The sequence below is a fragment of the Pan paniscus genome, chromosome 12 (assembly GCF_029289425.2).
Source record: "Pan paniscus chromosome 12, NHGRI_mPanPan1-v2.0_pri, whole genome shotgun sequence".
Taxonomy (NCBI): Eukaryota; Metazoa; Chordata; class Mammalia; order Primates; family Hominidae; genus Pan; species Pan paniscus.
Genome location: NC_073261.2, coordinates 94959859 through 94975935, shown reverse-complemented (window position 1 = coordinate 94975935; position 16077 = coordinate 94959859). Strand labels below are relative to the sequence as shown.

At 43.7% G+C, this 16077-nt stretch overlaps 1 protein-coding gene across 1 annotated transcript in view; it reads right to left on the bottom strand.

The window, feature by feature from the left end:
* Window positions 1–8765: 8765 nt before the first annotated feature.
* The window catches only part of SRD5A2 (steroid 5 alpha-reductase 2), a 53591-nt gene continuing 46279 nt past the window's right edge, over window positions 8766–16077 (bottom strand). Inside the window, exons 3-5 of the mRNA XM_003827163.5 lie at window positions 14002–14103; window positions 11939–12089; window positions 8766–8898 (exon numbers count right to left, since the gene is read on the bottom strand). Coding sequence (XP_003827211.1) covers window positions 8832–8898; window positions 11939–12089; window positions 14002–14103 — 320 coding nt within the window. The 3' untranslated portion in view covers window positions 8766–8831. The remainder of the gene's footprint in view (window positions 8899–11938; window positions 12090–14001; window positions 14104–16077) is intronic.

Genomic DNA, 16077 nt, shown 5'->3' with positions numbered 1-16077 from the left:
CACAAAGGAACAGTAGAGACTGAGGTAAATAGTATTTATACCCAGAATTAAGCTTGCCTTTTCTACCAGATCATAAGTTGGGGGTTGGGGGAACAGGCTAGATTTGGGGTTTGTTTTACTGAATTAACTTGTAATGCATCACACTCCTCAGATTCTTTCCACGATGAGCTGCTGCTGCCTTGTGCTTACTGTGAGGCCTGGAGGGCCAGAGGGGCTATTCCTTGTTTCTTCTCTACTCTTAGCTCTCAGCATGCCTGTGCCACATGCGTGGTTCTCTCTGTGTGCTCCCCAGCAGTAGAGACCAACTCATCCCGGTTTGCGGGGGACTTTTGCAGTTTAAGTATGGAAAGTCCTGTGTCCCAGGAAACCCCTCAGTCTGGGGCAGAACAGGGTGCTTGGTCAACTGAGTATCTGAGGCTCCCAGGGATTCTAAACTCATGCTAGGCCCCACTCAACTATTGATAATTTGTTGAAATTTCCCTTCTTTTCTTCTTTGCTCTTGCTCACTATTGGGTGTGAGGTGTATGCTGGACTTAGGATAGTTCCTAGGCGCCCCTACTCCAGCCTCAGTCTTAGGTGAGTCCTAAGGGGCTCGGCCACTATGGTGTGGAATTCTCAGCATTCCTGCACCATATCCCACACTCTGCAGCCAAATGCTGGACTGTGGGGGAGTCTTAGTCAGGAGGGACCCGCAGTGATGCAGACCTCTTCTTTGTAGCTCTGCAGGCTTCTGTCCAGATTGGGTTTCCTCTCCCCTCCTTGAGGACAGACAGCTTCTGCATCTACCCCTCCATCAGCATCAGTGTAACATTGCCTGAGACTGGGGCCATTTCCCGATGTCCATGCAGTAGCCTGCTAATGCTTGCTACTTGGAACAAGGCTCTTGGTCAGAGTTGGTGGATTTGCTGCCTTCTCCCCACCCACCCCCTTAGAAGAAATAGTTTTTGTTTCTACCCCTTTCTCAGTGACAGTATAGCAGGGGATGGGGCAGTTTTCTGAATGCCCTCTTTTCTGGTTCTTTTTTGCTTTATCCCCTCCCCTAGAGTCAGTGGACCTTTGCCTGTGTCTTAGAGAAGGAGGGTTTCGTATCCCTCTCCCAGAGGCTTGCAGGTTTTGCTTTCTATAAGAGAAAGCCCTGGAAGAAGGTGGGTGATATAGTTTGGCTGTGACCCCACCCAAATCTCAACTTGAATTGTATCTTTCAGAATTCCCACGTGCTGTGTGAGGGACCCGGGGGAGGTAATTGAATCATGGGGGCCAGTCTTTCCCGTGCTATTCTCGTGATAGTGATATTCTCATTTGTCTCTTGCCACCACCATGTAAGGAATGCCTTTCACCCCCCACCATGATTCTGAGGCCTCCCTAGCCATGTATAACTGTAAGTCCAATTAAACCTCTTTTTGTTCCCACTTTCAGGTATGTCTTTATCAGCAGTGTGAAAATGAACTGATACAGTAAATTAGTAGCAGTAGAGTGGAGCATTGCTGAAAAGATACCCAAAAATGTGGAATTGGAACTGGGTAACAGGCAGAGGTTGGAACAGTTTGGAGGGCTCAGAAGAAGACAGGAAAATGTGGGAAAGTTTGGAACCTCCTAAAAACTTGTTGAATGGCTTTGCCCAAAATGCTGATAGCAATGTGGACAATAAGGTCCAGGCTGGGGTGGTCTCAGATGGAGATGAGGAACTTATTGGGAACTAGACTAAAGGTGACTCTTGTTATGTTTTAGCAAAGAGACTGGAGGCATTTTGCCCCCGTCCTAGAGATTTGTGGAACTTGAGAAAGATGATTTAGGATATCTGGTGGAAGAAATTTCTAAGGAACAAGGCATTCAAGAGGTGACTTGGGTACTATTAAAGGCATTCAGTTTTACAAAGGATGCAGAGCATAAAAGTTTAGAAAATTTGCAGCCTGACAATGTGATAGAAAAGAAAAACCCATTTTCTGGGGAAATATTCAAGCCAGCTGTAGAAATTTTCATAAATAGCAAGGAGCCTAATGTTAATCCCCAAGACCATGGGGAAAATGTCTCTAGGCCACGTCACAGACCTTCACAGCAGCTCTTCCCATCACAGGCCTGGAGGCCCAGGAGGAAAAAGTGGCTTCATGGGCTGGGCCCAGGGTCCCTACACTGTGTGCAGCCTAGGGACTTGGTGTCCTGTGTTCCAGCTGCTCCAACCATGGCTGAAAGGGGCCAATGTACAGCTCAGAATGTGGCCTTAGAGGGTAAAAACTCTAAGCCTTGGCACCTTCCACGTGATGTTGAGCCTGCAGGTGCACAGAAGCCAAGAACTGAGGTTTGGGAACCTCTGCATAGATTTCAGAAGATGTATGGAAACACCTGGATGCCCAGGCAAGTTTGCTGCAGGGGCAGGGCTCTTATGGAGAACCTCTGATAGGGCAGTGTGGAAGGGAACTGTGGGGTCAAAGACCCACACAGAGTCCCTACTGGGGCACTGCCTAGTGGAGCTGTGAGAAGAGGGCCACTGTTCTCCAGATCCCAGAATTTTAGATCCACCAACAGCTTGCACCACGTGCCTGGAAAAGCCACAGATACTCAACACCAGCTCGTGAAGTCAGCCGGAAAGGAGGCTGTACCCTGCAAAGCCACAGGGGTGGAGCTGCCCAAGACCATGGGAACCCACCTCTTGCATCAGCGTTACCTGGATGCGAGACCTGGAGTCAATGGAGATCATTTTGGAGCTTTAAAATTTGACTGACCCGCTGGATTCTGGACTTGCATGGGCCCTGTAACCCCTTTGTTTTGGCCAATTTCTCCCATTCGGAATGGCTGTATTTACCGAATACCTGTACCCACATTGTATCTAGGAAGTAACTAGCTTTCTTTTGATTTTACAGGCTCATAGGTAGAAGGGACTTGCTTTGTCTCAAATGAGTCTTTGGACTGTGGACTTTGGGTTAATGCTGAAATGAATTAACACTTTGGGGGACTGTTGGGAAGGTATGATTGGTTTTGAAATGTGAGGACATGAGATTTGGAGGGGCCAGGGGTGGGATGATATGGTTTGGCTGTGTCCCCACCTAAATCTCAATTTGAATTGTATCTCCCAGAATTCCCACATGTTGTGGGAGGGACCCAGGGGCAGGTAATTGAATCATGGGGGCTGGTCTTTCCCATCCTATTCTCGTGATAGTGAATAAGTCTCACGAGATCTGATGGGTTTATCAGGGATTTCCGCTTTTGCTTTTTCCTCATTTTTCTCTTTCCACAGCCATGATTCTGAGGCCTCCCCAGCCATGTGGAACTGTAAGTCCAATTAAACCTCTTTTTGTTCCCAGTTTCAGGTATGTCTTTATCAGCAGCATGAAAATGAACTAATACAGTGGGCTTTTGTAACAATGCACCACCAAAGAAGGGCCCTCTCAGATCCCCTTCCCTGTCCCCAACCCACCTAAGCTCCAGGTGGAGGTCTGGGTAAAAGACCTGGCAACCAGACTAAGGTGACCAGGTCATCCTGGTCTGCCTAGGACTTTTCCAGTTTGAGCACAGAAAGTCCTGTGTCCCAGGAAACTCCTCATCCTGGGGCAGATCTGGATGCTTGTTCAGCCAAGTGTCTGAGTCTCCCAGGGATTCTAAACTCATGCTAGGTTCCACTCAGCTATTGATAATTCATTGAAATTTCTGTTGTTTTCTTCTTTCCCACTCTTATGGCCATTACCTCTTCCTCCCATACTCAGCTGAAAGTGAAACCGTTTGTGTGTTTCCTCTGAAATTCAGTTCTTCTGGTTGCTCTCCTATCTCAGTTCATTAAAAGGCTCAAAAAGTTATAATCTTATATACTATCTGGTTTTTTCTCATTTTTAGAGTAGGAATGGTTATCTGGTGGCTTTCTACACCCTAAGTGGAAAAAAAACCTCCTCATCCCCTTTGCTTCTAAAGAATTGAGCTGCGCATTAGAATGTTGTCCTTGTGGAAAGACATTATAAGAAGCTGCACAAAGTGACCCCTGCATTTATTGTAAAGATGCTCTCATGAACATAGTTCCCCACATCACACAGTGTAGAAATTTATCATGAGTCTCAGTACCGGTAATAGTTGTGTTTCCCTGGTCAAGTTGTTTTTCTTTTGTGAATGTTGTGGATTTAGCAACTGGTAATTTCCTCCTGTACTTTGGAGACTCAGGACCCAATTTATGTTTAGATTTAGCCACTGTACATGATCTTCCAAGGGCATTTTTGCATTTTAACTTTATCTCTGGCTTTATTTTACTTTTTACTCCTATTTTTACTTCCCCTCACTTACTTATCTGTTCAGAGCTTATCCTGTTATAAACCATCATAAAGAATTATTTTAATGAAATAGTATCTGAAAGGCAACTTGTAACAAATGAAAGCATTAATACATTGACAAAATTTAATTGATTTTACGGTATTGCTTTCTAGTCAACACTGTAAAAACGCTTCTCTATAAGGAAGGATCCTTTTTGGGGGAGTGCGTCTGGAGTAAAGGAAAACAAAGGCCTTGAAAAGGGGAACCCTGGCAGTTGCTTATTCTTCTGGATGCTCCCATCTCCCCATTGGCCTCAGCCGACTTGGATGCTGCCACACGCTCTAAGAGCAATTACTTCACCTCTTTCTCACAATGTCACTACTACGCAGAACTAAAACTATCTTTACGAGGTGAGCAGACAGAAATACAATTATTTATGGTGAAGCACAGCCAAATGGCTTGTGTTTTTTAAAAGTCAGCTTCTTCTTTTATGAAATGGAGCTCTAACAAGTGTTTATTCTCTCTGTCAGAGGGAGGTCTTTTCCTGGGAGGATAAAGAAGGGACCAGGCTTGTGCAGCCTGGACACAGGAAAGGGAGGAAGCCCACTCTGTCAGTGGGAGGCCCCTCTCTCTCAAGGGCCTTCCATTGCCAACCCTCCCTTAGACCCTCACTCATTACTCCCCTCCTTCCTCCACTTTCTCTGTTGTTCTCCTCCTCCCAGCCAGCTTGCCATGTCGGAAGGGATATTCGCTATCCCTCCAATAAAGAATCTAGATTGTTACTGCATTGAGCAAAACCAAACCCTCAACCCAAAAAGACAGGACTAAAGAAACTAACACAGCTTGGTGCATACTTTAACCTTCTCCAGTTATTTATTTTATTCATCCAAATCTCAAGCTAAGGTTGATGGGGAGAAATGAGGCACAATGCAAATAACACAGAACTCTTTAAGATCACAACTCCATGGACTTGTACAAAGAATGAACAAATGTCTTACTTAGAAATTAAATCCACTCAATGGCTTATTAAATCACCCAAGAACTCACATTGCCACCTGGCTCTATGCCTCTTTCATCATAGGATAGTGTAGATGCTATAAAATAATCAGCATCCTTCTCCAGAAAAATTCACTTTACATTTGCCGTTACCCTCCTTGTTTTCCCTGCATGGACCTCAGCTCACAGCTTATTAGAGAACCAAAAGGCCAAGCGGGAAAAGAAATGAATCTTCATGAGCCTATTCCTTCATGTGCCAAGAGCTTGCTCCCCTGCTTCTTAGTGAGATTGCCATGAGGTAACCACAAAAATCCAAGAGAGCTATTATCAAACTTCAGGGTTGTAAAACCACGGATTTATTTATTTGTTCCTGAAAGGGTCTAAGCCGCCTAAATAGCTGTTTAATTGCGTATTTCTCATTAGAGCTCCTTTTTCCTTTTAGAATACAGTGGAGCCACTGTTGTTCTTTATGAAAGTAAGCATTAGGGATAAGGGGGTTTATGACCTGAAACCTTTTTCCATGCTGAACACACATGTTGTCTTGACTACACCAATGAGGGAAAACTCTCTATTCTGTCAAATAGGTTTATGAAAGGGCATGAGCCTGGTGCTCCCACAGAGCGAGGGAAGCCTCACACACAAACAGGCAAGGGACAATAGGTGTATAAACTGAATTGTGCAACAGCACTTAAGCTCTGGCTATTTTTCTCCTGCATGAGCTCTGTAGAAATCCAGATGGCAGCCCTAAAGGCTGTGCCTTAAGCAGAAAAAGCATACGTCTGACCCTCGAAGGGACAAAATGAGATGGCTGCTCTGACCAGCTCTGTACCAGCTGTGAGGAGGCCTTTTAACTCTGTGGGTCTCAGTGTCACTACCTATAATGTGAAGTGGCAGGAATAGCTGATGTCTGAGGTCTGCTTCAGCTCTTTAAGTCTAAATTCTGAAAAACAAACAAAACTCAACATTTTCTTCAAGGTTGGCAGGAAAACGCCTCTTCCGTGAAAGCTTAAGCAAGACCAAGATAGAGTATCTTGTGAGCTAGGACACTGTTAGATTATTTTAGCCAAAAAACAGTCCATGGAAACCTCAATTAACTATAATTTTGTTGCACTCTGTTTTTAAAAGTGGGAAGAAATATGTTTAGAGATGAGCACATGTTCAGACCTTTACTGTATTTAATCCACATACATATCCTAGCCCTAAACAATGACAAACTGTCATTGAACACAACAGCCCTAGAACACTGAGAATACCTGAATTATCAAGGGAAGGTTTCAGCTTTCATAGAGTTCACGCTACTCTACCCTATATTCAGATTAAGAAGTTCCACGATCATGCTAACTTGAAAGGTCCACAATCAGGCAACAGGACTGGGGTTGGACCTAATTAAGTCAAGGTTGGACTAAATACTATTTTAGAAAGCGCCCTCTTGTGGCAAAAAGTGAAATTGCCAAATGGCGGTTTTGTCCTGAGACTGTGAGTACTGCCATTTATTGTATATTTATTTCATCTCAAGGACCGGCCTGGATGTTTTACGTGGTAGTAAAATAAAGGACTTAAGCAAGGTAGTTTTCAATGTCGTGGAGAGAACTGGAAGTCTTTTATGTCACAGAGCTCAAGCTACACCTGAAGATTTACTTCACCAAGTGTGTTCATTCCCCCTGTGTATTCCTCAGCACCAGGAGTGGCATCTAACCTCATGACATTTTCCTGCACCTTTATTGTACTTCCTTGTAGTTCTGAATTGTGGCTGAGAGGCTGTATAAGTCATACTTCTTTATTTCCAGCACACAGCCCCTAATTTCATGAAGAGAGAAGAGAAGAAAGGAAACAACACTACAGACAGGGTGAATGGGAATGAGGGACAGGCGGGACAGGGAAGCACACCCCAATACCTTGTGAAAATCTCCAGAAGTCCCAGGATATTTTAATTCAAACAAAACTGCTTAACATCCATGATTTAAAGGTATTTAATGAACAACAAAAACACTTATTTATATGATTGCAATTTGTATTTTTCAGTAATCTACATCATCCTCAGACCTTTCAAGTTTCCTATGTGACTTATATAGTGAGTTTCTGTACTTAGTACCACTGGTGCTCATTTCTCAAAACAGTTTGCTAAATATTGACAATGCATTCCGCAAACATAGGCCTGAGAAGACAAATATTTCCATGTATTCCAATTACAAGCGTTCGGCCCCTTCCTTAGAGAGTCCATATCTCAGCACTCATGCTGGGGTGACCGCTTCACAAGAGTTTGCAAACTCAAATGCTTACTAGCTACGTAGTTCCAGTTCTGGTGTGGAAATGTGGGCTCTGTATGCTCAGATCCTCCAACTTTTTAAATGAAACTAGAATGCCAGAGTTTTATGAAGGAATCTCCTGATTTTTAAGTTTTTGAAACTTTGTAAAAAAAAAAAAAACTATATGTCTGAGCCAAACAAAACAGGTTTTCTGCCCAGATGTGCCCCTCTGTCTGCAATTTTCAGTCTCTGCCTGCAGGTCGTTTGAGGGAGGCATTCAAGCTGCCCCTAGGAGATACCTTCTTGAACAGGTCCTGAGAACTACAAGGAAGAAGCTCCAGGAAAGGAAAGTTGCTTGGGGCTTCTGCTGTACTTCATATTGTTGTGGACATCTGGTGGAGGCAAGCAGCATGTAACCTCATCATTAATTCTCTTTGTTTTACACTACTCATTATTTGGATATTGCCACTAGTTTCCAAAAACATGAGAGTTTGCAATGTCTATTGTAAAACTGTTCTCTATCCTCTTAGTAGCCATCCAGGGTCATGTTGTTCTCTACTCTCTCAGTAGCCATCCAGGGTCATGCCTTTTTGTTTGTGGTTATTAAAACCTGGCCTTCAAGAATAGCCATACCAGTTTTCCAGGGATTGTGAAATCTTCTGGAAAACAGAGGCACTCATCAACTAAGACACTGCACAAATTTGAAATGAGGTCAATGCATCAGTATCTTTTCAGCACTATGAGGAGAGGGCTCCTGTATTCAAGGTCTACCTAATAATTTCTCATCTTTCCTAATTAACCAAGAAAAAAGGAAGCCATGACTGGGGTTTTCATTTGGGAGTGGGTTTGCTCTGGGTCTTTGTGGCTTCAGAGTTTAAATTTCTGCTACTCTGTTACATGTATAAAATGCATACCTTTAATAAGGTCTATAAGCACTGCCTTCAAGTCAAAAAATTCTTGATTACAGAGTCGTCCTGCATTGACAGGGAGTGGGTATGAAGCCACATGTACTTGGATTGCCCGGTGAAAGACACAGGAGAAGTTTGTACTTTCTCAGAGCAATAGCTAAGAAGCAACTGTCGCCATTTGGAAAAGTGGCTTTTTGAAGCTTCAGTTGGGGATCAGGATAGGGGTCCCTGGAAGGGTAGGAGTAAACTCTAAGCAGACACCACTCAGAATCCCCAGGCCAGCTGGCAGAATGCCAGGAGACCTACTATTATATATATACATATATATATATATATATATATATATATATATATATATGAAGGACTATTATATCATGAAAATTACAGTTTCAGCAGCTTGACAGTTTTCATCAGCATTGTGGGAGCTCTGCTCCTTTTTAATTTGGTTTCTTTAAAAGATGAATGGAATAAGGGCTTTCCGAGATTTGGGGTAGTCCTCAAACATCTTGAGGTAGAACCTAAAAGACAAGAAAGGAATAATTGTAAATATAATGGAGCAGTGGCTGACAGCTGAGGTTTGCTCTTACCAAATCTTTGTTACAAGTCAACCTACAGTTATTTTGGGCCTGACTACTTCGATGGTCATTTATGATTCTTATTTCTCCTTCCCACAGCCTATTTCTTGTAAATGTTGAAGCTTCTTTTGCTGGGAAATGAAAAGTAACAGGCACAGGGTAGTGGTGATGGCTGTGCAATATTATGAATGTACCTAATGCCACTGAATTTTACAATTAAAAACGGCTAAAGTGGTAAAATTTTTGTTAACGTATATCCTACCAGAAAAAAAATGTAGTATCTAGAAGGAAGTACTTGTTTGGATTCAGCTGGGAAATACAGGGAACCAAAGACTATGGGCAAAGAGAACCAGCAATGTTCCCAGGAAAATATCCTTTCATGAGGCCTGGGAATGCCAGCAAATTGTCACCATGTATCATGGGTTGAATTTTGTCTCATCAAAAGATATGTTGAAGTCCTAACCCCCAGTACCTGAGAGGGTATTTTTTTTTTTTTTTTCTGGAACTAGGACCATTGCAGATAAAATTAAGATGAGGTCATAATGGAGCAGGGTGTGCCCTTAATCCAATATAACTGTGTCCTAAAAAGAAGAGGAGAAGAGACAAAGAGACAGAGACAGAGACACACAGGAGAGAAGGCCATGTGAAGACGGAGGCAGAGATCAGAGTGATGCAGCTATAAGCCACGGAACACCGAGGGTTGCCGGCCACCATCAGAAGCTAAAAAGAGGCAAGGAAGAATTCTTCCCTAGAGCCGTCACGGGGGCCTGGCCCTGCCTACGCCTCGATTTCAAACTTCTAGCCTCCAGAACTATGAAAGGACAAATCTGTGTTGTTTTAAGTCGCCCAGTTTGTGGTAATGTATTGCAGCAGCCACAGGAGACGAATGCATCTTATAAGAAGCCTGTCTGCTTAAGTTGCCAGGCTGTCCTCCTAACTAGTTGATGCTGGCGGTCCTCAAGGCATAATCAAGATGACACACTGTATTAAAGTACCTTAGTTTGAATTAGGGGGCAAATAATAAGTTACAAAAGGTGGGTGGTTTTCGGTACTGTGATTTGAGAAGTCTGGTGGGCTGCCTCCGCCCGTGCTGCCTCTGATGTGAGTGCCTGGCTTTGTTTTATAGAAGCCTTCACAAAGTCCTGTTAGCCTATTAAAAACTATGCCTTCTGGCCCTTCTCTGGGAGGTCTGACATCACAGAATGAGGCCTCAATTTGGGTTTTGTTGTTGCAGCAGCTGGAAACGTCTGGTGGAATTACCATCCCTCCCCTAACCAAGCACAGTAGAGTCCCTGCTTCCCAGGGACCCTCCAAGTGCTGAGTGATGCCTTCTCTTCTCCCATTCCCGCTCTGCCTCTGGTGGGCAGCAGACCCAGCCTGAAATGGTAAGAACTGTTATGACTCTTTTATGGGCTAGGAACCCTCTGCCACCCCTCCTCACAGAGTCTAGGAGGTGGTAGGAATAGGTCACGAGCTGTTGCTTCATTCATTTCAGAACTGTTGTCCTCGAACAATTCTAATCAGAAAAAAACGAATTCATTCTTAGTTAAATCTTCAAAACTAGGCATTGAGTCATAACCCCAGGGTCCTGGTTCCAAGACCACTCATTCCCTGTTTGAGTATCCATAGTCTCCAGTAATTATAGGCTTTCTCTTTCCACAAAAGCCATTTTAGGGAAAGGATCTGAAATTTACACTTGGCAAGTTAAAGCATGATAACAACCTAATATATTACCTTTCACTTCCAGCAATACTTTTAGTTAATTCTTTTGTCCCCACTCCACCCCAGGTTAGTGGATTAGTGAAGCTTTAGGCCAGACCTTCAGAGGGAGGGTTCTGAAACACCTGCAATTCCTGGCATTTCCCAGCAGATAGGGCAGTCCTAAGATTGCCCCATACATGCGATTTCTTGTCCTACCTTCCCCAGAATCCAGGGTTGGCCTTGGTTATGATTTATAGAGGGTGGGTATCAGGGAAGGAAGGCAGTACCAAAATAAACCCTGGCATTGCAGAGATTCCAGGGGAAATAATCCTTCTGGAGTTCCAGGGCTCTGTGATTACCTGAACTGTTAGCACCAAATCTTGTCGCCAAAAATAGCAGCCACATAGTCACCAAGATAGTACTTTTTCCCAGTGGCTCTCTAGCCTGCTGTGCCTCAGAACATCTGTGGAGGCCAGGCGTGATGGCTTTGCCTGTAATCCCAGCACTTTGGGAGGCCGAGGCAGGCAGATCACTTGAGGTCAGGAGTTCAAGGACAGCCTGGCCAACATGGTGAAACCTGTCTCTACTAAAAATGCAAAAAGTTAGCTGGGCATGGTGGTGGGCCTGTAGTCTCAGCCATTTGGAAGGCTGAGGTGGGAGAATCACTTGAACCTGGGAGGTGGAGGCTGCAGTGAGGCAAGATCGCCCCATTGCACTTCAGCCTGGGCAACAGAATGAGACTCCGACTCAAAAATAAATAAATAAATAAATAAATATCTGTGGAGCTTTGGAAAGTGCTGGCCATGGTCCCACCTATGGAGCACACTTCCAGAAATGTGGTGGGAGGGGATGAAACTGAAGGTGGAAATGGAAGCGGCTTCTTCCACTTCTTGAGGCTTTATCTAACCATCTCCAGGTAAGCCTGCCTGGTGGGCACAGAGCCTGGGTCAGCTAACCCAAGAAGGTGCAAGGCACTTCTCGCTGGACAGCCTTCTTCAACAAGACAGGCACAGGACCTTCCCGGCCGTCACCTCAGTTGCCTCTGTTTACATGGACTTATGTTTGTTCTTAGAAAAAATTTTATTACTGCTACTCTCATCCAGCTAACTTCCAACTTCAATACAAGCCCAGCAAGTCAGAATATGCTAACCCAGATTATTGTATCAACCTTCCCTTAAAAAATTAAATATCTTCGGTTTCTCAATCTTCCTCTGCGGGTTAAAAGCCTGTTTGGAGAAGAAGAAAGCTACGTGAATGCTGCCGCTTTTATTGAAAAATTTACCTATGGTGGTGAAAAGCTCGCAGCCCAAGGAAACAAAGTGAGAAAAATGCAAATGCAAGTGCTGGGAGGGACCAAGTGGCCAGGGCATAGCCGATCCATTCAATGATCTCACCGAGGAAATTGGCTCCAGAAACATACGTAAACAAGCCACCTGCGTGCAGAAGAATCGGAAGGTCAATCATTGCAACTGAATCATTTTGACATTAAACCCATCTGTGTTGTTCCAAAATACACAAAGGCAGCAAGAACAAATGTGGGGCTGGAGGCTCCCTCCATAGTCATAGGAGTTTGGTGGAATCCTCTTGGGGAGAAGGGGAAACAAAACAACAACAGCCTGTTGCCTGGAGAACATTCTGGAGTTGCGAAGAGTGGCCTCAACGCTTAACGGGCTCTATCCAAATCTCTAACAACTGCTGGACCACTAGCTTTGGGTAGGATAAGGGAGAGGTGTAGGAGGTCTGGTTTTTGTTTTGTTCTGTTAAGGAAGGTTTTTGGGCCACCTCTTACCTCCCCGCTCCTTTCCTGGACACACACACGTTCACATTCACAGTCTCAAAATGTGAAACTGCACACTACATTAAAATAATAAAAATCTGAACTCACGGGAGAAGGAATTTAGATTCTCTTATGGGATTTGTCCCTCCTCACCCTTCTGCAAAGCACTCTCCTCTATTCATGTTTAAAGCAGAGAGTAGGAGCTGCAGGTATTTGTCCTGCTGTAGGCTGGTGAAGTCGGCTTCTAGATTTTAAATGTTTCATTTTCTATCCAACCAGGTATTTCTTCTCTCAGGACTGTATCTAGAAATCAGCATATTTCTAATGATATTAAATATATCCACACTAAATTTTATGACCCACATTAAACTGGGGATGTTTCAACCAAAACAATTTTGTTCTTTCTATAGTTACATAAAAATATTTTGTTTTAAATCATTCTCTATTATAATTCAAAAGTTGGAAACTAATCTTGGCAACTGGTTTTTAAGTGCTTTCTCTGCTCTTCTTTATTTATCTAGTTATGGAGTGAATGTTTTTAAAATCAAAGCCCCTTAGAGTTGAATCTTTCTTGAAGATGAGACTGCATCAGTGGTTCCCAACCTGTGATTCTCTAGGCCCTGGGAGGAACCACGGATCTAAAGCAAAGGGCCTATAAATTGTCTATGAAGACAGTAAACGGCACATCTTAACCTCCTAAATTATTTTTGTTTGATGTAGATACTGTTAGGATATTAACAACATTCAAATTCATTTGAATCTGTTACTGAATTCATAGTAACTTTGTCATTAATTTCTTAATCAATGACTATTAATGTGCACTAACATCATGTCATAATTGAGGAAATTTTTTGATGTAAATAAAGGGTTGTATTTACATCAAAAACGGTGGAAGCCAAGGACCTACACAAATACCCATCTAAATCTATTGAAGGATGACTTGGACTGATTTGCTCCCATCTGCGTATATTTGTCAATCTCATACCCTGGTTTCTTTGGAACAGTTAGGATTACAAACATGCTCACCTTTATCTCCAAAAATGCACTTGTGCTTGTAAGGCCTCCCATCCTAAGTTTTGATTAAGTAAATATAGTTCTCTACACCTTTAAAAGTATATATGAATGGCAGGAAATACGCAAGTTCTAGCCTTAACTGCTCACAAGATAAGTCTAGATCAATTGGAGGGGACACATTTATTGGCCAAGCATTCAGCATCATTTGCAACCTAGAAAGGATCAGCCCTCTGTACATGACAATCTTACCTACTGCAATGAGGGTGTAGGTAGCCGATTCCAACCCTACTCAAATCTCCCACTCTCTCCCACCTTCCGGGTATTGCGGTCTCGCACCTTCCTGAGGGCTCTGGTAGCTCTCTGGAGCTTCTGGGTTCAGATTAGAAATGCAGAGGTACTGTGATGGGACTGGGTTTGCAGGGGAAGTCAAGAGCAAGCTGAGAGGTATTGTATCATTCGTGCCCTCACTGTCCCCTCTCCATCTGCTACCATAGCATCATCCCTGGGACAGGCTCCAGGGAAGAGTGAGAGTCTGGGGGCAGGGGAGACATTACCTTGTGGAATCCTGTAGCTGATTTCTCCAGGCTTCCTGAGCTGGCGCAATATATAGTCACTATGAATGTTTATTCCCATTCCCAAAATAAATAAGAAGACACCTTGACAAAGAAGAGAGAAAGGAGAAATTTTTTTTAAATGTGTCCAGATTGTGCTTTTTTCACAAACTAAGCTAAAATGAAAGGAGGGGCATTTAATTCCAAAAAATGAAGGGAAGGGCATTTAATTTCTAAATCTAAGAATGGTCCTAAGATGTGGCAGAAAGTGGGGAGGGCAATGAGTCCTGGTCCTGAATGGGGAGCACTGGGTGTGCTGTTTACTAGACTCGGGCTGAAAGTACACAGTGGCACCACTGATGGAGACAGATTAGAAAAGAGAGGAGAGCAGGAGGTAGCACCATTGTCCAGTATTTAAATAGATAAACAAACAAATTAATGGATCATAATAGTAAGCCTTTAGATCATTCACAAACAGTCAAATCGAGGTTGCATATCTCAACAGCTGATTCCAGCCCCTTTTCTTTTGCCATCCCCCACTACAGAGGTTGGACTGAGAAAGGGGGTCACATGAGCTAGTTCCACCAATAAGATGTAAAGTGAAGTCTTGGTGGGGGGACTTCCTTGGAAATCGTTTGCTTTTCTGATAAAAGGTGCAGGCAAGACCGGTGCCCCTACTTCGTCTTTCTTCCTGTCTTGATTGCCAGATGTAATGCCTTGAGCTACAGTCAACATCTTGCAACCATGAAGTGATGAATAAGAGGACCACAGGTAAACATGCTAAGAATAGGGGAGACAGAAAGTGCCTGAGTTATTAATGGTGTCAGTAAGCAACCACAGGAAGGCAGAAGCCACCTACTTCGACACTTGTTGTTATGTAAGAACTATGAATTCTGAATTATTCCCGTCACTATTATATGGTTTTCTGAAAGCATTCCTGACTGAAACACCCACTCTCATGAAATAACGTGAGCTAGTTTGGAGGCGTGGCCACTAACAAACTGACTTCCATCACTGCCAGTTCACACACACACACACAAACACACACACATTCTGACATTAAAAGTAGCATACTACACACACTGTTCACATTTTTATTTATCTTACTTAGCCACATATCCTGGAGGTGTCTCCACGTGCACTATCCACTGGTGCAGAAAGGGCCCTGTTCTGAGGTGAGGACAGCCAGGATCAGGGATGCTAGATCCTGCATCCCAAAAGGCATTATTACAGCCCAGAAACACTCACCGTCCCACAAAGAGGCCCAACCCAACCTGTCAGCAAAGCACTTTGGTGCTTTTCAAAATATGTCAGGCAAAAAGCAAGAACAGTTTAGTTGAAACAATCAAGTCTATTCTCACCTTATTTGATTTGATATAAAACAAGGATTTTCCACCTTGTCTAGTCAAAAGATCATTAGCCTGGAAGAAAGGGTATCTGGGGTGGGGGATGGTAGGGGAGCGGGGAGGGAAGGGGGACAGCACACACAGCAGTGTCTTCAACCATTTTAGATAGGGTGGTCAGGGAAAGTCCCTTTGAGGAGGTGCAAATTGGTAGGGAACTAAATAAAGTGAGGAACCAACCCCCATGAATACATGGGGGCAAAGCCTTCTAGGCCAGGCTTGTCCAACCCGCAGCCTGTGGGCCACATGCAGCCCAGGACAGTTTTGGATGTGGCCTGACACAAATTCGTACACTTTCTTAAAACATTGTTTTAAGAAACAATGTTTCTTTCAGCTTATCAGCTATCATTGGTGTTAGTGAATTATATGTGTAGCCCAAGGCAATTCTTCTTTTTCCAATGTGGTCCAGGGAAGCCAAAAGACTGGACACCCCTCTACTAGGCAGAGGGAACAGTCCTATACAAAAACACTGGGGCTGGACAAGCTTGACAGCTTGTGGCACAGCAGGAAGGCCACTGGCACTGGAGCACAGAAAAGGAGGTGCAGGGAGCCAGGAAAAGAGGTTGGGAAATTGGAAAGACCAAGAATATTTAGGATTTAAAGGCAGTGGGAAGGAATTTGTATTTTATTTTGAGAGTAAAGGAAATCTACTGGAGAGTTTTGCGATGGGAAATGG